The 21,070-nt window shown below is 42.1% G+C and overlaps 1 protein-coding gene across 3 annotated transcripts in view; it reads right to left on the bottom strand.

Annotated features, from left to right (window-relative positions):
- ANP32A (acidic nuclear phosphoprotein 32 family member A) overlaps window positions 1-21,070 on the bottom strand; it is a 109,858-nt gene that overhangs the window by 14,187 nt on the left and 74,601 nt on the right. For all 3 annotated transcript variants that reach the window (XM_078683009.1, XM_078683010.1, XM_078683008.1), the window contains exons 3-6: window positions 9,162-9,284; window positions 8,408-8,609; window positions 6,270-6,367; window positions 5,037-5,097 (exon numbers count right to left, since the gene is read on the bottom strand). In XM_078683009.1, the coding sequence (XP_078539135.1) occupies window positions 5,037-5,097; window positions 6,270-6,367; window positions 8,408-8,609; window positions 9,162-9,284 (484 nt within the window). The remainder of the gene's footprint in view (window positions 1-5,036; window positions 5,098-6,269; window positions 6,368-8,407; window positions 8,610-9,161; window positions 9,285-21,070) is intronic.

Below are 21,070 nucleotides of genomic sequence, written 5' to 3'. Positions count from 1 at the left end.
GCATCACCCCAGGATTCAGTTATAAACAGAATATCCAGATCTTGACTGATGATAAACTCCATAATTTCAAGATTATGTTTGGGAAGGGAGCGCGCATTGATGAGAGCCGAGCGATAGGGGGGCCGGAACGTAGGTGAGGGTGGAATAGGTAGAGAGAAGGGGAGGAGGTAGTATAAAAGTGCAGGAGGGACATGGTGTAGGTGAAGATGTGGGGCAGATGGAGAGGGGCAGAGGCCGACAAATAAGGGAGGCAGCATTTACATTAATCTCCTTTAGCTGCGCAGAGGTGTAGCACAAAGGAGTGCCGTTATGATGGGAGGCTTTTTGGCCAGGCGGAGGGGCCCTGGGCAAGGTCCAGGCACAGACGGGCTTGCCTTTGGCGTGCCAGAGGGGGCATGGGGTTTATATGCCGGTAGAGGCAAGCAGCAGGACTGCTAACCTCGGTGAAACCAGAAGTGAAGTAGCGCACTTCCTGCTATGGCGGTCTATCCCTCCATATCAATCTGAAGAGTCAGTTGTTGACCAGGGATCGCGCCTGAACAACAACACACACAACGGTAAATTCTTAATCAAAATACATTTGTGAAAACGATTTAGTGCAAACGAAATAAAATGATTTCAAAAACCGCTAGGAGCCCTTTCAAAAGTGAGCCTCCATCGGAGTTTTTAAAACGAAGTGTCTGATGGCATGAGCAGCGCTAATGCAGCCTGAGTCTGGTCATGAGGTGCGTGCATTCAGCATGTAGATGTCCCAAGAAATCCAAGGAGCAGACTAAGGTCAGGGGTTTATATGCCGGTGGAGGCGAGCAGCTGGACTGCTAACCTCGGTGAAACCGGAAGTGAAGTAGCGCATTTCCTGCTATGGCGGTCTATCCCTCCACATCAATCTGAAGAGTCAGTTGTTGACCAGGGATCGCGCCTGAACAACACACACACACAAAGGTAAATTCTTAATCAAAATACATTTGTGAAAACGATTTAGTGCAAAACGAAATAAAAAGATTTTAAAAACCGCTAGGAGCCCTTTCAAAAGTGAGCCTCCGTCAGCGTTTTTAAATAGAAGTGTCTGATGGCATGAGCAGCGCTAATGCAGCCTGAGTCTGGTCATGAGGTGCGTGCATTCAGCATGTAGATGTCCCAAGAAATCCAAGGAGCAGACTAAGGTCAGGGGTTTATATGCCGGTGGAGACCAGCAGCTGGACTGCTAACCTCGGTGAAACCGGAAGTGAAGTAGCACACTTCCTGCTATGGCGGTCTATCCCTCCACATCAATCTGAAGAGTCAGTGGTGGACCAGGGATCGCGCCTGAACAACAACACACACAAAGGTAAATTCTTAATCAAAATATATTTGTGAAAACGATTTACCTCTGCCATTTATACAAATTAAGGTACCGCCAGACTCTATAGTTGCCACCACTGATCGAGAAAGAGGCTCCCTTACTGGGCGTGCCTTTACCTCTGCCATTGATAGAATTGCTGCTCTGAAAGGTGCCCCGTGTGTACCCTCCACCCCCTTGCTAGTGGTAGGCCTGCTGCTGCGTTTGGTACAACTGGGTCCGGTCAGGAGAGGTGGCGTTGGAACTCTTCCTTTTTGTGGCTTCCGAAAGGAGTATCCCAAGGAGTAGAGATTTGGAGGGCAGCCATAGCATTGCCCATGTCAGTGTCCTTTTTGTTCTTCTCACGCATCTCATCATCCTGCAGGCTAAATAAGTGCTTTCAGTAGAACAGCAAGTTGATAAAATGCCGCTGGACTGCCAGCTTGAAGCTAGTTATACAGAGCCAGGAGTGCCGCCTAAATATAATTGAAGCATTGACTCCCCTGGCTTTGGTGTCAGCTGCGTCAAGAGCAGACCATATGGTGGCGTCAGAAATAATTTTGCCCTCAGAGACTATCTCCTTCCCCAGCGTTCTGAATTCCCCAGGGAGTGGCTGCAGAAGACCCTCCATCTCCTCACACTGGGCACTGTTGTAATATGACAAGAGGTGGAGGGGGGGTTAGGCAGAGGAGAAGCCTTGACTCCTTTTAGGCGGTGCAGGCTCAAAAGCATCCTCTGGTGCTGGCATGTCCTCCCTGTATGAGGATGGATGACATCAGTCCTTGCCTCTAGTCAATCTCCTCTTGAAGTCTCTGGAGGATGGGTCAGACAGAAACCTCAGAGTCGGCCATGGAAGAATGTTTTTGTGCCGACAGGCTTCTTCTGCTCAAAAGCCAATGGAGGTCCAAACCCTTAGGCTGCTCTGATGCGTTGCTTTGGTGCCTACTTGGGATATAGGGAACAGCTGAGGACCTGTAGGCAGCAGTGGCTTATGCATGGGACTCGACTCCCTGGAGGAAAGTGCTCTGCCCAGCATGCAGCTTGGAGCGAGGTAAAGGTGCTTTGGCTTCACCATATTCACAGCTCTCGGCGTCAACTTTGTGCGAGGTGTCAAGCGAAGTAGATGGAAAGTTTTTCTCTGCTTCGGAAGAGCCAATCGATGACGACCAGACAAGGCTGGTGGGTGGGGACGTCTAAAGACCTTGTGTCCTGCTACTCCTCAAGTCTGAGGGAGCTGACTTTGCCAAAGATGTACAGTGACTCTTCAGTGAACTGCCTCATCCTGATGTGGACCCAGTGTCTATATCTCCTTGGAAAAGGGTCTTCTTGCAGATGGCACAGTCAAAGAAGAGTCAGATTATAGATCTTGTGGGGTCTCTCCAGGGGTATTTAGTGTGACATTGAGAGCATTTCTAAAAGGGCGTCAATGGAAAATACAATGGCCCCAGGAGTCTCCAAAGGACGTTGAGGGAGCGGAAAGAGATAAAAAGAAGCAGAAAAGTTCTTCTTGGTGATGGAAGTGGCAGATTCGACCGTGGGGGTCCGAAGAACTGAGCTTCAAGCCAAGAAGCACTGTCAAACAAGCCCGAACCTGATGGTGGAGAAAAACAATGTAACAGTCGGTACCCATGTATATTACCACCTAAGGTAGGAACCACATGGTACCGCGTAACTCGAAAGACTTATTTGAACAAATTGTAATAGGTTCAAGCCTAACATAAGATAGCAGGACTATGCAAAGCATGTGCATCTGCAGCCATACATGGCAGGAACATACAAAAACTATTTTGTTACTAAATAAGCTTCTATGGTTGGTAATCAAAGCAAAGAGAGACAATGTTGCAATTTTAATAAAAGTAGGTGCTCCATATAACGGCACAGTACAGGTGATTGGTGAGTAAAGTGAATATGCACAGCCAGAAAACTGGACAAAAGTACAATCAATGTTGACTATGTTCAGCAATGGCTTATAAAACCCTGACAACAATGTAAATACAGGCCCTGTGCCTCTACACATTCAATGTTCAGCCAATAAAGAGGTCATGTCTACGTTTTGACTCTGGTATTTATTTGATTGTAGGGTCTTCACCAGGATATGATATGATAATATCCTCAAACCTCCTAGAGAAATATTCCTTGTTTATACTCTGGTCCCACTTACAGTAATCAATTGTGCAAAAAAAAACAAAAAAACTTTTCTTTAGTTTTCATCATGATTTATCACTACGATCAAACAAGCGTTGCCTTTGATTTGCAAAAACACCATCAGACATCAAAGCATAAGGCTGAAGTCTGCGTGCTCTATAAGTATCGTCAAAAACATTTCACGCATTACCTATATTACATTTTTGGGGAGTGTCTTGAAAAGGAGTTATTATTTCTGACAAAGAACTGTTAATTTAAACTAGGAAGTGAAATGCTGGACTATACAGCTTCTGTAGAAAACAATGCTTTACTTTGCAGTTAAGAATTTTAGAAAAAGAACGTACTGAGGCATATATTGTTGAACTGTTTTCTGTGAAGTGCCTCTAACAATGGGCAGTGACTGTTATTAGAATGTCAACTACACAATGTATATTGCAAAACGTTTGCAAGGTGCCTCGGGTTGTCATTATGGTGATGACCCATATTTCACTGGACCAAAAAAGCACCCAAAGAAGTAATGAACATACTGTATTGCTAATGCGCTTTCCTACCCTTTGTGAGGACAAATTTGCGCACATACGTGGGTGTGCACTCATACAAACACTATTTCCTACTTTGGTTGAGTTCTCTATTTTATTTTTCTCATTTAAAAAAAAAACCAGACATTGCCTCTAATAGGCGTTTTCTTAAGGACATTTTTTTTTGTAAATAGTAGTTCTATTCAAGTGTGTCCTGGGATCCTGCACCTACAGGCAGATATTCTCATGTTCATTAATATCATAGAGGACTTCATCACAGAAAATGTATAATTCAGGAAGACACTCAGTGATTTTGCCCTTTTGTGTCCCAATTTCTTGAACAACATTTCTATTTATGTATGAACACCAATAGCATTTCGACAACAAATGCTGTTGAAAAGAACAGTATCCAAAAGTACACAAGCCATTAGCAGATTTGTTGAGTAAATGTAGAGATTGTGTAGGGACTGAATGAATGATAAGTGATGCTGGAACAGTTAAAACCATTACAAAACTTTAACAATTTAAAATATTTACATTGGGGAATGCCACACACGGTAGATTCGACAAGGAGGTTTGGTTGGCTGATTGTCGGTTAGGAGTTGGTGGGGTAACAAGCTGTGTGGATATGTAGTTTGTTGCAGTGGTCTGTGGCTTTGAATACCAAGATTATGCTGGTAGCCAGCAAATTTGTAGGGGTGCTTGTAAATATTAAATAAGGTAGACTAAAAAGTTGTGTAACAACACACAAAATAGCAAATGTAACAATTTTGGACATGAATGTGAAATCTTGGGTGCAGTGGTGTTTGTGCTCACAGAACAATGCAATGCATGCCATACTTCACAAATTTGGATTAAAGCTGATGTGGAAAATAAGGCTACAGTCAGATATTGTATTGCAGTACTTGTTTTAATTACAAGCAGGTTTGCCAGTCCTATGGAACCAGTATCCGACACACCCCTCAACAATTCATAATTTGAGGGCTGAAACTGATTAAGAACCAATATAAATACTCAGAAGGAGCAGGGCAGAATGAAAGTGAACAGAAACATACCAGCTTCGTCCTCATCTTCATCTTCGTCTATTTCACCGTCTTTGAGATCCTCATCATCTTCCTATTAGGGGAAAAAGCACAAGAGACTGTAAGAAAAGAACTGCCCTACTAAATTTGTGCAGCATAAATTTAGCATAGGAAGTTAGTCACATCATCATACTTGGCAATGATTCATACTAAAGATCTAAGGACTCTCCACTAGGCTATAAGAAACCAAATGGTAACTAAGGGCCATTATTGACAACAAAGAAAAATGTAGAATGTGTCTAACCCACACGACCGTTCAATGAAAATTCCCGCTTCTATCTTAAGAACTAGTTTCTCACATTAATAAGAAATCAGTGATCACTAAAATATCTTAATGTTAGTAATGTGGCAGTCACTTCCCATTTACCCTACAAAAGAGGATTTTTTTTAAGCCCACACTATAAACATTATCTTCACAGCACTTGTTCGAATATCAGATGTATATGTGGTGCTAGTGAAATATACCAGGCTACAAGCACTGGGAACTGAAGGACTACACAACAAAGCTAGGGTATTGTACTTCAGATAAATGCCAACTAAAATTTCCCACCAATAAGTTTCTCAGTATGCCTTCAAATTGAAAACAGTGCTTATAAAAACCAGCTTCTCATACTGCCTATAATTCTCCCTCTGCTCTTCATGCGCACCCTTCACATTCCACTGCGTTTGGCATACTGATCAGCAATTCCAGATTCTCACTCTCCACACTGCCCATGAGCACAAGTCTGTAACTGTCCACCCATGCTCATTGCTCACTAGATTTGTGCATCGCTCATTAAATTCTCACAGTACATGCCTGTTTGTCACACATGCCAACTCCTTGCACTCACCACTAGTGCCGCTCCTTAAAGAACCCATTAGCATACATCAACCCTACCATAGAGGATGAGAGGGAAACTCCAACCCTATGCTAATTTAATCCTTTGGCTCACTAGAGACAGCTAATACAGGTGCCAAGTAATGGTGTGGCGAGGAAAGGTTCAGACTGATTAAACGTGCAACTGTAAAAGAGAATGACAGTGACTGAAAGAATCTATCAAGGACGAAGAGAGCTACCCCATTCATTTTCATCGACTGCAGTACATTGGCCACAGCAGGCTCATAACGTCTGCATACAGAGCGGACTGGCATGACAGGTGGCTATGTCAGCTCCACCACCTGCAACAATTTACAGGTACAATAAAAATATCACTAATCAATACATACCTCTTCTTCCCCGCTCACTTCTTCTTCTTCTGCCTCTTCATCCTCCTCGTCGTCGTCATCATCTTCACCTGGCGGTAGGTCTTCATCGTACTCTTCTTCTGTATAAGCAGTAAAAATAGTAAGGACCATTCATAGAACTTCTTGAAAAAGGAGGGATGGAGATTGGCCATTTTCAAGTTTAACCCGTTGGCTGCGCTGAACGTTCCCCACCAGTGCGGAATGTTCTAAGAAACGGGCGGGCCGCGTCGGCCAACGGACGTGCGCAGCACTACCGAGGTAGTGCTCGCGACGGCCGTTGGCCAACAGCAGCATCCAACGGGTTAAAGACCGAACTCAAGAACTTGTACAGGAACATGTGAAAGACTATAAGCAATCCTGTTCAGAAGTTGTTGGGAGAGGTGATCTCAGAGGGTGGCAAAACAGCTAACTTTACTAAGTGGCTGTAAGAAGGAGCAAGAAGTGACACTTTGAAGGCTGCTGCTGTAGCCATTTGAAAATAGTTAGAATATGTGAGTTTTTTTGTGGTTGCATAGAAGATGAGGTGGATGTAACTTGAGGATATTTTGCAGTTAGTACTAGTTTAAGTTGGCTCTGGTGGCAAAAAAAGTAAAGTCTCAAACTGCACGTACAGGAGCTAACAAAATATGAAGGAAAGGAATATGAAACGATTCCAGAGCACTTAGAGAAGGGAAACATGATTTACATTTTTGAAGGGTTTTGACCATCCAGCGGTGAATGACCGATGAATTCCATCATACAGGATTGGAGCGCGTCTGTGTCAGGGAAAGCAAATGAAGATTTGGGAAACATCCGCAACAGGGCTTTAAGGAACTTCAAAAATTAGAGGGGTGGGGATAGAGTTGACCGAAAACATGGCACAGAATACAACTGGTGAAGTAGAACTGTGCAAAGGCCAACCTGGAGACGTCCAAGATAAAAGGTGCGTTCAGATGTTTGTTGTGATCGACCATATTACATACAGCAATGTTCAAAGGGGATCAAATTGGGTAGATGAAAATAGGAGACTCTGCTGAGGTGATGGAGAGTGCATTCTTTCAGAACTTTATACGGAAGACAGAATGAAATATGTAGCAGAGATCTTTAGATTAGAGATGTGTTGGTTGAACGTGTTCAAGAGTTTTGGAAGAGTTAGATGGTGCAGCAGATGGAGGAGGAAGAATGGGCTGCAGTAAACTTCATGAATGGAAATTATCACATTAGCTTTGAAGCGGGTAGAGCTGCTTGAAGGGGTGGGCATTAAGTGAGTTTACTTACATAAGGTGCACAGCAAATATGTCTCATGGGGCACTTGGTAGGTTGGTCAGTCGGAAAATGAGGCCACTACCCTATGTTTAAATGAGGAGGAAGATGCAGGAGTACATTTGTTGTGAGATGGATTGTGTCAATGAGTTGGGTGCAAAAGGAAAGCAGAAAGGGGTGATTGACCACTATTGTCTCCAGACCCGGAACAACTCGATGGGGGTTAGGTTAGGTTAGTAATATCCAATTGAAAAAGATACGCACATTTTAGAGGTAGATCCCACTGGGTACAGCAGCACATTCTATTTGGGTTTGGTGTAGTTTTTTGTGGGCAATAATTTCTGTACAGAGACATTTTGAGAGGATTCATTTAGGTTCACTGGTCCTATGGGAAAATGTTTTAATAGCTCAGTACTAGAGAAGGACTGGTAGGGTTCGGGAAACGACAATGCTACAGTAGGTACCAAAAATGCCACTTTGCAGGTGCCGAACAGAGCATTGCTCTGTGAAACGGCCTTAAAGCCTAAAACAATGTTGATAGCCTAAAAAATAAAAAGGCAGATCAGGATGACCAGGAGGAACCGTGGACGTATTGGGGTGGCCAACGCAAGCACACAATGAGTGAAATCGCCTGGGTGTGACCCAAGCACGCAAAGGCGGGAGAATCAGACCCAATGCACCAATGAAAACCCTGTATTTTTAAGTGGCACAACAACAAACAAATGGCAAGTCATGGGCATGACAAAAGCCGATAGTGGAGATAACAAGAGGTCCTGCAGACAGCGCATGCACGCTGCCTAGGCTCGACCTAAAAAGGGATTGGAATAAACAAACATTAAGCATGCCAATAATAATAATACGTAAAGGAATCTACTTACCATCATCGTCGTCTTCATCCTCATCATCAAGACCCTCCACGTACCCTTCAGCATCTGAGTCTGGTGCTTCTTTGTCGTCTTTGTCATAGCCATCAAGGTAGGTGAGCTGTGGGAGGAGCTTGAATACGTTGTCCCTGTATTCATTCAGGTTAGTAACTTCACAATTGAAAAGATCTAAGCTCTTCAAGGTTTCTAATTTTTTCTGCAACGAAAAAAACCCTGTTGTAGTGCACATTTACTTCATAATCCTCATAACTGTACATTAAGTCATAACAGATGGCTTCAGATCATGTTAAAAGTATAAGAGATGGACTGGGTTTATTACATTTATGTAGCACCATTACCTTTTACTCGTTTCATAGCACTATACGACATGAGGTACTGAAAGCAAAAATGAAGTTACCCTTTTACTCTCTCACATACTGTGAGTTTACTCCCCTTACAGAGCTTCAAATCCAGTCTTTTTATTAGATAATGATGCTGAAGTTGCACATCCTACGTAACAGAGGTAGATAATCTCCTTCAGCTCATGAGGTCCATGAGCCAAGAAGCTTGCTGGGACTCTAAAGATAACAATGGAAGTACTCCTCCTTTCCTCAGTCAAAAGAAGTAAAAGTTACTATAAACTCCCCAACTCCTGATCATCATCCCATACAAACAATTTGACAGAGAAGCTGGTTTTTAATCTGTCATTTTAAGTCCAATGTTCTCATTAAGTCTTTAACACTGTACTTCCATAATCATTGGAACTCACCAGGGGTTCAATGGTTCCTAGATCCTTGATTTTATTCCCACTGAGGTTGAGATGTGTAAGGTTCGGACATTTTTCGGCCAGTACTTCCAATCCTCCAGAGATTCGGTTGTCGCTCAATTCAAGCTGCCGGAAGAGACAAATGTAAAGATTAAAATAAATAGTTAATTATAGCTGCAAACTAGTTAACATGTCTTGTGGCTTTTACACAGGCAAAAAAGGTGAAGGAAATGATCCATTGGGCAACCATAATCTAAAACAATAACATTTTGGATCCAGAGGTAAATCATGAGGAATGACAGTATACTTAGCCGTTAAAATAAGAGCACCTAAACAGTGGGACTGATTCCAGATATTCATCTTGCAGCCAACATCTCCCATTTTCCGGCCTCCATAGTTTTGCTATTTTTATTTGGCTTCAACTGACTATCTCTTAACGCAGTTCATGGCATCGACACACATAACATTCTATTTCTTAAATGCTTACAAAATAGATCTCAGAACGTATATATATATGTGTATATATATATATACAAACAACCAGTCCCAGATAACGCGCTGATTGAGCACCACAGGGACACGGACTCCAGAGATTAGTGCTTAATCCGATTTTATTCTTTTAGGCATGGCGGTATGACGCGTTTTGGCCACCACGTGTGGCCTTGCTCACATATAAATATATATATATAGCAGATGTTAAAACTTTATTTAAAAGGTGCCTTTCATCATTAACAAAGGTAGAAAGAAACGAAAATGAGAAATTAATGGAAAGGACTTAATGAATAAAGCGTATTTTAATAAACCCAAAAGAGACTTGCGCTCCAGTTGGGAAGAAGGAAACATCCAGAAAAAAAACAAAGCTAATAACAGGGTACTAGTACAACAGGAAAAAAATGCAACAAAAGCTTCAAGAAAAGCGAAACATTCACCCGTAACAAAGAAAAACCTACTGGGAAGCTGAACAATTGAAGACTGTCTGAGCCAAAATGCTCTCCAAGATATTGGAACAAACCAGGAATGTGTAATCATTTGGGAGATCGAGTTAGCATAAATGAGAACGCAATTGAGAAACTCAACATGACAGTAGATAAGACAAACGGGAAAGTGAATGGTGGACAAAATGAAAGATCAATCGGGACCTCTTCAACACATCCAAGGGGCATGCTTGTAAAGCCTGTCCAATCTTATGTAAAAGACAGAATCTTAAGAGAAGCCAAAAGACTGATTCCATGGACTGTGAGGACTTGCACAACTCAATGATTTCAAGATGTATCCCAAAATACACTGAACAAAAGACAAGCTATGTAAGAGATCACAGGAGACCTGTCCAGTGAAAAAGATAACATTTGAACTACGCTGTTCCTACCAGTCTAAAAGCCAAGCAATCAAGCACCCTAGGGCAGTAAAGATGATGATAGGACGGAGGACGGCCCCATATCCAGCAGAACATTCTTAAGATGAAGGACCTAAGTAGGATGTGAACGGCCAAGACCACCCAGAAGAAAAGGGCACTAGCAGGTTACTAGCTAGGAGTCTACGGAAGGTGAGGGGGGGAAATGACAGCTCACAGGAACTTTAGGATTTAGCATGTTCCCTATGCTGTTAAGATGCATGGAGGAAGGTAACAATATTTAGGCAATAATGAGAACATAAGTGATAGTCGTTGAGAGGAGGGAGAGACTGGTCACGGGTGAGGCGCCTTTGACGTTATCAAGTACTCACTTGGGAAGTCACCTGCAAAGGAATAATGGTTATGTTTGCTAATGTTCAAGTGAGGGGATTTTCAGGGAAGGAAAGGTAATGGATTGAAGATTAACAGATATACAAATGAGGATACCAGATGCAAAGGGTATAAGCCGGCAAACCTTGCATATGATGGAGAACCTTACCAGATAGCTTATTGTATGAATTATAACATATAACGTCAGGAGACTTAATACCCCTATTAAGACACATGATCTAGAAGGCTCTTTAGAATACCCAGTCACAAACTGTCTACAGGAGACACACCTCTTACAGAAGGATATTTCACACAAACTCTTTCCCACCCAGTATCATACCTCAGTAAAACAAGGTATAGGGTAAATGTGGCCTTTAGTGAGATCTCCCTCTGCAGATAGAGGATATAATATAAATGATCATAAAGAGCGCAGATTCATAATACTAATAGGTAAATAGAACAAGATTTGACAGTGCTAATGTTGTATGCTCCAAATGCAGGTCAAGAGAAATGTCGAAACTTGTTATAGATTATCAAAGAGAAAGTAGTGGGAGAAATGATATGGTTACCTGACTTCAATCCGATACCAATATCCGGAACAGATAAGACTCCTGGGCGATAGACATTTCGAAGCTAACAGAACCTTGATTGACAGCTGGAGAACAACCCACCCTAATGATAGAAAATGTATTTTTTTCCGACATACATAGGACATACTCTCAAATCAACCTAATCTGGAGTATGGAAACTAAGATAGGCATAACTAAAAGGGTTAATGTGGGCACCATAACAAACTGACCACTCCCTCTTGATGTGAGACAGGCACATCAGACATATAACCGAGGAAAGCATGGAGGTTTTACAAATCAATTCTGAAAGCTAGAGTTTTCAAAAAATAAACTAAAAACCCAGATAGTGGAGTATTTTAGTGGTAAATAACAGACAAGAAGTAAACAGAGAAACATTTGGGATGCCTCTATGGAGGTTATCAGATGGCAATCTTTAGTTATCAAAGCGGATAGAAACTTAATTGGGACTTACCTAAAACAAAACTAGAAGCAGGCCTCAAATTGGTAGAACACCACCAGAAAGACCTGGGCTTGATTAGAGCAATGAAGGAAGTAGTAGTAACAGTAACCAGTTAAATGCAGTGGACAAACCGTTCACATACAACCCAGTACCTTCACGGTGCAGTGGATATAATCAGATTACTCACAACAGTGCTAAAGAAAATAATTTTGATACAAGCACTTTTCTTCTAAATTTTTTTTATATTGGAACGTGAGGAAAGAACATCGCTTGCGTCCCAAGACTTAACTTTTTCTCAGAGTGCTATGCAGATCGCTGACAAATTTTGGGCGTTCGGGGGCGGGGAGGGGTTTACCAACAATTCCCTCCCAGGGGAGCATAAAGCACACTAGTCTCCAGAGATGATCTTTGCTTTTGTTTTATGTGGTCTGAAAATGTAAAAACAAGGCAGAGTGTAGTGCCCTAGGGGCACGTTATATAGCTGCACGTTATGTGGCCTGAAAGTGGTGCCCTCTAAGGCTGTTTTTATGGTTGTAGTTTATGTGGCCTGAAAGTATATAAAAAGCAAACAGACAAGTTTTGTTCATTTTAAATTAGTTTATTTGTATAATAATATCCACAGTGATTATTGAGCAATGTGGATATGCTTTATTGAAATGAATGATTGCATTTACACATGGTTATTATTGATTATGGCATTTATGCAAAATGGTGGGTTTTTGTCCAAGTAGTTTGTTGTTCTTGCAATATGGTGACCTCTTGATGAAATCAAAAGGGTTGTTTTATCTAAAGTGATACCTCCCCCATATGTTTTGATGTGTTGTCTGGTATAGGTGGAGGGCACTGTGCTTTAGAGTGACATGACCTTTTGGGGTCAGATGATTCATAACGTAATCCAAGGTATTTTTGATCTGCTGTATGCATATATTTGTACACATCAATGCGTAGCATTTACAAGTGTGTGCGTAAGAAATGTACAAATTTTTTTCTATAAAAAAATGCACGGACTGGACAATCATTTATTGAGTGTTATTACTACGTGCCAATGAATGGTGATTACTAGCCCACACCACCACCCCTGAGTAGGCCTTGGACTGATATGTTTCACTACTCTGAGAGAGTCAAGCACTACAGTGAGGTGCCTTGTTCTGAGTAAGGCAGAAATTGGGGATCTATTACATGTACAGGCCTCACATCCCACACAATAACCCAATTTGCTAAATTATTCTTGACTTGCTGCCTTAAATACTATTCTCTATAACCCGTTACTTATTAATAAAGTTCTAGTGGGCAGGTTGGCAGCCCTGATTCACATGGAAACTATTCTCTAGAACAGAGGATGGGCTTGTAAGGAACAGCTACAGAACCCTATTTTTGTGTGTCAACAGCGCACTTCCTCAGATACAGGTATTATCCTGTCTTCATACCGTTATAGAAAAAGAGATGGTTGCACCAGGTCCCAATAAACAAACATAGTCACTCATTACATAGCTAGTCCCTTTAGACAACTGAATACATTTGATTGTACTACAAGAGCATGGTGGAAAACAACCAAATAACCTGACAGACCTCCTAGAGTACACAGTGGAACTAACAGTATTGGATAACACATATGTTCAACTGACTTGATAACTTAAGGCTAGTCCAACTACTGATGTTGGGTCTCACCAAAACTGGTGAAAGATTTTCCCCCAATTGTGTTTTTTTCTCTCTGTGGCTCAATTCCAGGAGATGAAGGAGTCCAGTAACTTTGATATTTTCTTATACTACAGTTTAAGACACACAATAAGGGTTAGCTTCCTAACAATTCCAGGGGAACCACACTCACTGAATTCAAACACCCAATTAATAGAAACTCCACACATTACCTGAAACATTTCATAGGTCTAAAATCAGATAACTACAATTAAAAGCCCTCAATCATTATTGAATGATTGATTGATTGATTCGGTATTTATATAGCGCAGACTGTCACCCTACGGGTATCCTGGCGCTTCTGACTGAAGAGAGGGACCTAGATGGAAGAAGGCAGAGTCGAACGTGTAGGAGGCAGAGAACTAAGCTTTAAGGAAGAGCCAGGTGTTAAGGTTGTTCCGAAATTCTGATAGAGTAGCTGCTTGTCTCAAATTCAAGGGAAGTTCATTCCAGAGGCGTGCACCCACGACGCTGAAAGCCCTCCCTCCTGCCCTGGCCCGTTTGAACCTGGAGACTGACAAAAGGCCAGCACTGGAGGAGCGAAGGTGCCTCTTGGGTCGGTACCACCTGAACTTTTCCTGCAAGGGGATTGGTCCTAGCTTATGCGCTGCTCTGAAGATCAGACATAAAGATTTAAACTGGTCCCTTTCCTTAAGAGGGAGCCAATGCAACTCTCTCAGAGCCATGGTGGAGGATGAAATTCACGGCCTGCTGAGTGCTAATTTCGCCGCTGCAGACTATTCTTTGCAGTCCCTGGATGATATAAAGTGGGGCACCCGCGAACAGAGAATTACAATAATCCAGCCTGCTTAGCACGGTGCTTCTTACCACCAATGATCGTGACTCAGTAGGTAGTAGCGGAAGTACTTTCCGTAACAACCTAATTTAGGAGAGACAAACATTAGCGGTCTTAGTAGCATGGGACTCCATCTGAAGATTGTCATCGATTAGAACCCCCAGGTTGCGTACCTTCTTAACCGGCAGTATTGATTCCTCCTCAGGAGTGAGTTTAAATTCGCAAGGTAAAGATTTGGATATCCTTGCAGAGGAGCAATACAGCACTTCGGTTTTTCCGCTGTTGAATTGGAGGGAGTTTCTCCTGAGCCAACCAGCCGTGCATTGCATGCATTGCTGGAAAGTATCCAGAGAGATCGCGTGTTCCCCTTCTAGGGAGAACGCTAACTGAGTGTCGTCAGCATAGTTAACTAGGCTGACTCCAAAAGATTTGATAATAGATAGCAGGGGCAGCAGGTATATATATTAAAGAGAATAGGACTGATCGCGGAGCCCTACGGCACTCCATATATAACTGGCGATTTTCTGGCGGAGAATGATGCTAAGGAAACAACCTGTTGTCTTCCCGTCAAATAGGACTGGAGCCATTGCAGTGCACGCCCCTCCACCCCCAACCTCCTAAGTCTCTACATTAGGATGGAATGATTCACCGTGTCGAATGCTGCCGACATATCGAGAAGCACTAGAACAGTTGCGTTCCCGTTGTTGGCTCGCATGCGCAGGTTATCCATCATGGTGACAAGCGCCGTCTCAGTCCCATGGCCTGGAATAAACCCAAATTGGTCTCGGTCTAGCAGGCAGTTATCCTCCAAAAAGCATGACAGCGTCTGGCTGACTGCTTTTTCCAAGATTTTGACCGGATAGGGCAGGAGAGAGATGGGTTTGAAGCTGGCTGGGGTTGATGGATATAGGGTGGACCTCCGCCTGTTTCCAGAGATTGGAACAGAATATAAAAACTTGAATCACAGATGAGCAGTGGATGTTCTACTGTGCTTAAAGTGGTATAAAATCCATGAAAAGTAAGCATTACCTTTTACATTATAACACTTTCCACCACCTTTATGTCTCACTAGTAAAACTACAGAGATTCGGTTCGGAAGTAGAGCCAAAACAGGTGTTGCTGTCCTTCAGTGGCTAATTTCCTACATCTTGCCTGGGAGTGCCCAGACATTGCTGAATTCTGAAGCGAGGCATCTAACAGCATATATAAAATTGTTGAGTGCCCCAAACCTGGAACCCTTTTCGTAACCATGCTGGAATATGTCAAGGATGTTCCTACTAAAGTCAAATGCTATGCGGCACTAGCACTATTCACAAAGCATAGAGTTGTAATATGCTGAGATATAGGGCCCAGAACCATTACAAAACAATAACTGGCAGACATGATATTCTGTAATGATACTAGAGATGTATATGCCTCATTAATGCCACCCACAGCTCTACCCAAGGATGCATGGGAATTGCTTCAACAATATTTGTCAAATCTAGCAGGAAATACATCTGAAAACGCAAGAAATCAGATATGGGAACCTTCGAACAAAAAGATTAACGAAGGAGAGGTGAACATCGGTAGAAGGAGTAAAAAAATGGAGATGGTAGTGCTTCGAAAACAAGTGTGGCTTCTGTGGAGGTGTGGGGGTGTTATCTGTGGGATAGAGCCTGTACTCACCAGAGGGTGTCAGAAAAAGATCTGTAAGGGGAATTATTAATGTATTGTGTTAAATTAAGGAAGTCCTTTACAAAATCTCAATATATGAACTCTGGGAACCCTAGTATTAACAACCCTTTCTTATCAGTACAAGCATTCACCTGGTTTTAAGCACTATGATAAAATGTTCAAATGCACTGTTATTGCCTCCCTCTGCACAACTGTGATTGTTATGTGACACTGTATCTCAGGTAATGAATAATAAATATGATTTTTTTTAAATTACGTGTGAGGTCTAGGAGGCTACGCATACACATATACTGAAGTGGTTAAAAAAAAGATAGGAAAGGGTTTTTCATTATTTTATTGTATAGGAATGGGAGATATTTTATACCTCTATATAGAGAAAACTATATAATAGTACTGCTTTCCACAATTACCGCCAGGTCACAAAGGAGACTTGCACTTATCAGCTTAATTATGCCTCGGCCATTCCTGCTGGCCACTCTCACAGATATTTTGCTCAGTGCCATGTGCTTGCAATGATCTCATAAGAGAAAGAAGCACCCCCAAGAGGCATATTGCATGTCTTAGATCTAACAGAACAACGCTTTCCCTGAAGGATGTCACTGAATATATGCGTTCTTCATAATGGGACCTTCATCTACGACTGTTTTGTTACAAGGATCTAGACCTATGCTTAGTTTAATAAGCAATGCCTCCTCCATTATGAGCTTGTCTACCAGGAGCTTACAAGCCAGACACAATCCCTCGAGGTAGTATGGAGAGAAAGAACTGGAAGCAGCTGTGAGAGAAGGCATCCAAGAAACACAGTCCCGTCCACGAGACACCTTACCTATTAGGAGGTTGCTTTTAGGAGATTGTTTGCCAAATTCTTTAGGGAAAAAAAAGGAAATATCTCAAAGGAGATAAACTCTGTCCTATGCGACGTGACGTGTAGTAGAAAATGGCCTCAAAGGAGTAGTCTTTAATCCTATTCGCTGTATTAGCGAACGTTTGGAGGCATTTAATGAAGGGAAAGAGATTTACAGACCAATGTATGCCTTCAATACTGACAAGTTAAATATACGGAGCCTGAGATAGAATTCAAAACCATTTGACTATATAAAAAATCCAATGCTTTGGAAATGAACCAACAAATATGAACAATATAACCACACTTTGTAGCTTACTAATGTAACTACGTCCTTAAATGCACCATGATGTGACCATACAATGTACCTTTACTTATTAATTACCCTATGCAATTGTAGATCTATTTTAGATTTTTAGGGTATTTTAACAGTAAGTGTCACTATCTAGTCACTTTGGAGGGCTTGCTGTGTAGATGTACTACTTCTACCATGTTACCATATGCGTTTTGCATAGTGTACCCATCAACATCTACTCTGCTTCTTGAACTTTTAACAACTTACTATACCATCTGAATATGGCACCATTATAGCCATCTGACTATACTACGAATACTGCATGCAACATCAATCTGTCACATGACTAGAGTACTTGCAAAATAATTTTCTGGTTATTTTACGACTGATGAACAAATATGAATTTAAACTGTAGTACGATATTCTACATCAGTCTACAAATAATTTACCAATCATTAGTATCCTAAATTGTTCTGTTTCAGTCATTGGTCGATTCAACATTGTCCACAGGCTACACACTGTCCGATCATCTAGGAGTAACAACACACATCACATGATCTCAAAGACAAGGGCTATTGCATATGCTTGAGAACAATGGTTTTCTACCAGTAATCCCTCCTGCTAATAAACGGTACCTACATCAAGCTCGTGGCCCCACTGTTTGCACATTTACTGCAAGTTAAATAAATGCTTTTGGTTGTCAAGGGAAAAACAACTTCAGCACGAACCTGGACCAGTACAAGAATGATGGTGAAGAGCTGGACAAAGACAATGATTTGAAAAATGTAAGTTACTTACCTGTTACCCCTATTTTGAATCTTGCTTTCTTTCATAGTCACGTATTGGCATTCTCGGCCACCTCGTGGCTGCATCCAGAACAGTCATTTAATACTTTTAAAGGTAACCTATGGGAGTAAAAAGGGTGTCTGCAATTAAGATTACATTATCATGGACGGCAAACCAGAAAAATATTGTTACAGCTAGAACTTTTACAATCTATCAAATGAATTCATCCTTTACGTGCCTGCGAATAAATAATGCAAAACGTTAATTAAATACAGGAGAATGGAAGATTTAGATTCGGTTCGTTATCATGGCACTGTATAAAGCAGCTAGGGACCAGACAGCAAAGTTGGCAGAAAGCATTGACGGAGGACCACATGCGCATTGTGCATAATTCAAGAGCATAAGCTGTTTTAAATGGCTATTCTGTCAAATGTTAGATGCCTGGTCTCTGGTGAGTTGTGCACTGTACTATGTTAAGAAAATTGAAGGTATATTAAAAGGTACATGTCAGGAAATGGCACAATCAGTTGCTGCACCATTTACTGACTTTTATGCAATTTACAACATACCTTTCGAAGTAGGTGCAAGGCATGGCAGCCCAAAATAGCAACTTGTTTTCCTTTTGTATGATTGAAATAAACAAATGCAACACGGTTAACGGTAAGGCAGACAAGTTAATATATATGAAAATGAGACTACTATGGAAAGAAGAAATAGACTGCCTTACAGATCACTGGAGGTCATTACATGACACTGACCTGCATAGACCTCTTAGCGCACATGCAGCACCCTCTTCCTCTAAAAAGCGCTCCACTCATAGCTTTTCGCACAGTAGTGCTTTCTCGCTACTTGAAGGACATGATCACATTAGTATGAAGAAGGAAATGGGCTACAGGGCAGCATGCTGCTGGAGGACGCTTCACATAATCATATCATTTTTTTTTTGTTTACATTTTTTTAATTAAACTTTATTTACCAGTTTCAGAAGAGATATAGTCAGTACATGAACTCACTGAAGGCTTACAATTCTACAAATCATGATGCAAAGTAGACCACAATTGTATTTCTTGCATATCCTGCCCGCTTCCCGAATCCACTGCCCGATCATTAGCCCCTCATGCCCATCTGTATTCCCCACAGCATCCTCAATTTCCAACAGGGAGGACTACTCCATCAGTAAACCCCCTGGATCCTGAACGACCTAATTTAACCTATGCCAGTGGGAACTATCCCATTAGTTAGTTGCATGTCAGGAGGCGAGCTTGAAGCCAGCAAAAAATCTTGAGAAGTCACCAAATATCTTTCGGGTGGGACGCCAATGGTTGAGTGTTAGCATATAATTCACTATTCATATTGCAGTATGTTAAACTGCTGACCCACCCTTTTAATGTGGGTGTGGATGTGCATCCCTATTTAAGAGCTATGTCCCTTTTCGCCAGCAGCAACACAATTGTCATAAACGTGTGAATCTCTTTCGGGAATCCGAGCGCGTATCCCAACAGCGCAATTTCAGGCGATAGAGCTGGAGACATCACCGTCATTTCCCCAATTACACTAAACACTTTGTGCCAGGAAGTCTTAATTTTAACACAGTTTCAGGCATTGTGCGCAAAATCAGCATGTGGCGCCCCACACTTCAAACAGCAGTGCGGACTATCTGGGTCAATAGTGTGTAACTTCTCTGGAGTAATGTATATTCTCCTCAGCAATTTAAAATGAATCAATTTATGTCTACTATTGAGCTAGACCTCCTTAGTTTGTGCACAGCAATGGATCCATTGCTCATCCAAGATGGGATGTTCTTGATCTGTTTCCCAAGCTTCTCAAATCTTAGCATCACCACTGAGCATCAGCGCCGCACACGCCACATATAACTTTGAAATGAGGTGCTCACCCCGTGCTTTCAATAACTGTGGTCAATGGGGTAAACGGTGCGGCCTCCAGTGGGAACCCCAGTAACGTAATATACAGAATGATGGCAGTGGTTTTAAAGAAAGGCCAGAACCCCAGTATCACCGCTCGCAATGCGTAGCGCACACAATTTAGGATAAAATGGTCCATAAAAGAGGCCTAGCTGAATCTCACCTCCTCTGTGCTGGAGAAGACTTGCCCCCCAGTAAATAGGCCACCGATTTTACCTATGTCATATTTGTAAAGTGTACCTTGTACCAGCTTCTCCTCCATGATGGGCATCAAAGGGTTGTTAGCAATTGGGAGCTCAGGGAATAGAAGATGTGGGCTCCGGCGACTCTAATCAATTTTTTCCAGGCCCAGCTGGCGGTCGACACAGTTTGTACATCCCTAGGATACCCCCGAGGTAACACCGTGTTTAGGGAACCAGGTAAGATCAAGTCAGCCTCCGGCCTAATGTATGGAATCCAGGCATCTGGATGAAACCAGGAGTGTGCATGGCTACTTTGTGCAACTAAATAGTAAAATTGAAGGTTCGGGACACTAAAGCCCCCTCTATCATAAGGTAGGGTCAGGACCTCCCAAAGGACTCTAGGTATCTTACCCCCCAAACAAGTCTAATATGATGAGAGCACAGCGTACGTAAGAAACTATTGGGGAGCGGAATCGGAATATTGTTAAATATAAAAAATTTGGAGGACAATCATTTTTATTAACGCGTCCCAGCCGTAAGCGAAAGGGGGAGCCGCAGCCATCTTTCTACCTGTAATTCTAGTTTATGGATAGCCGGACCGTAATTCACACGGATAATTTGTTCTACTTCTTTATGGATATATATCCCCAAATATTTGGTCGAGTCCTCACACATATTCATATCAATTATCGTTTTTCATTGGTCTGCAGGAATAATACAGTGCACATTGGTGTAAGCTGTTACATAATCAGGGGCCCACTCACCAGGCAGGTCATCTGTTGGATCCAATTCTGTCCAAACTTGCGTGGGACTGCAGTTTACCCGCGCTTCCCCATGGGTGGTCTGACCACTATGCCATTCGATTTAAATTAGTCACTTCAGGGGATACTATGCCTGCCTGCAGAGATGACTTAGTTAGTAGGAGGCCCTGGAAGAATTTGGACTTAGATGCTTTTAACAAGCTTT

Source organism: Lissotriton helveticus, chromosome 3_1 (genome assembly GCF_964261635.1).
Source record: "Lissotriton helveticus chromosome 3_1, aLisHel1.1, whole genome shotgun sequence".
NCBI classification, from domain to species: domain Eukaryota; kingdom Metazoa; phylum Chordata; class Amphibia; order Caudata; family Salamandridae; genus Lissotriton; species Lissotriton helveticus.
This window is presented reverse-complemented; position numbering and strand designations above follow the sequence as displayed.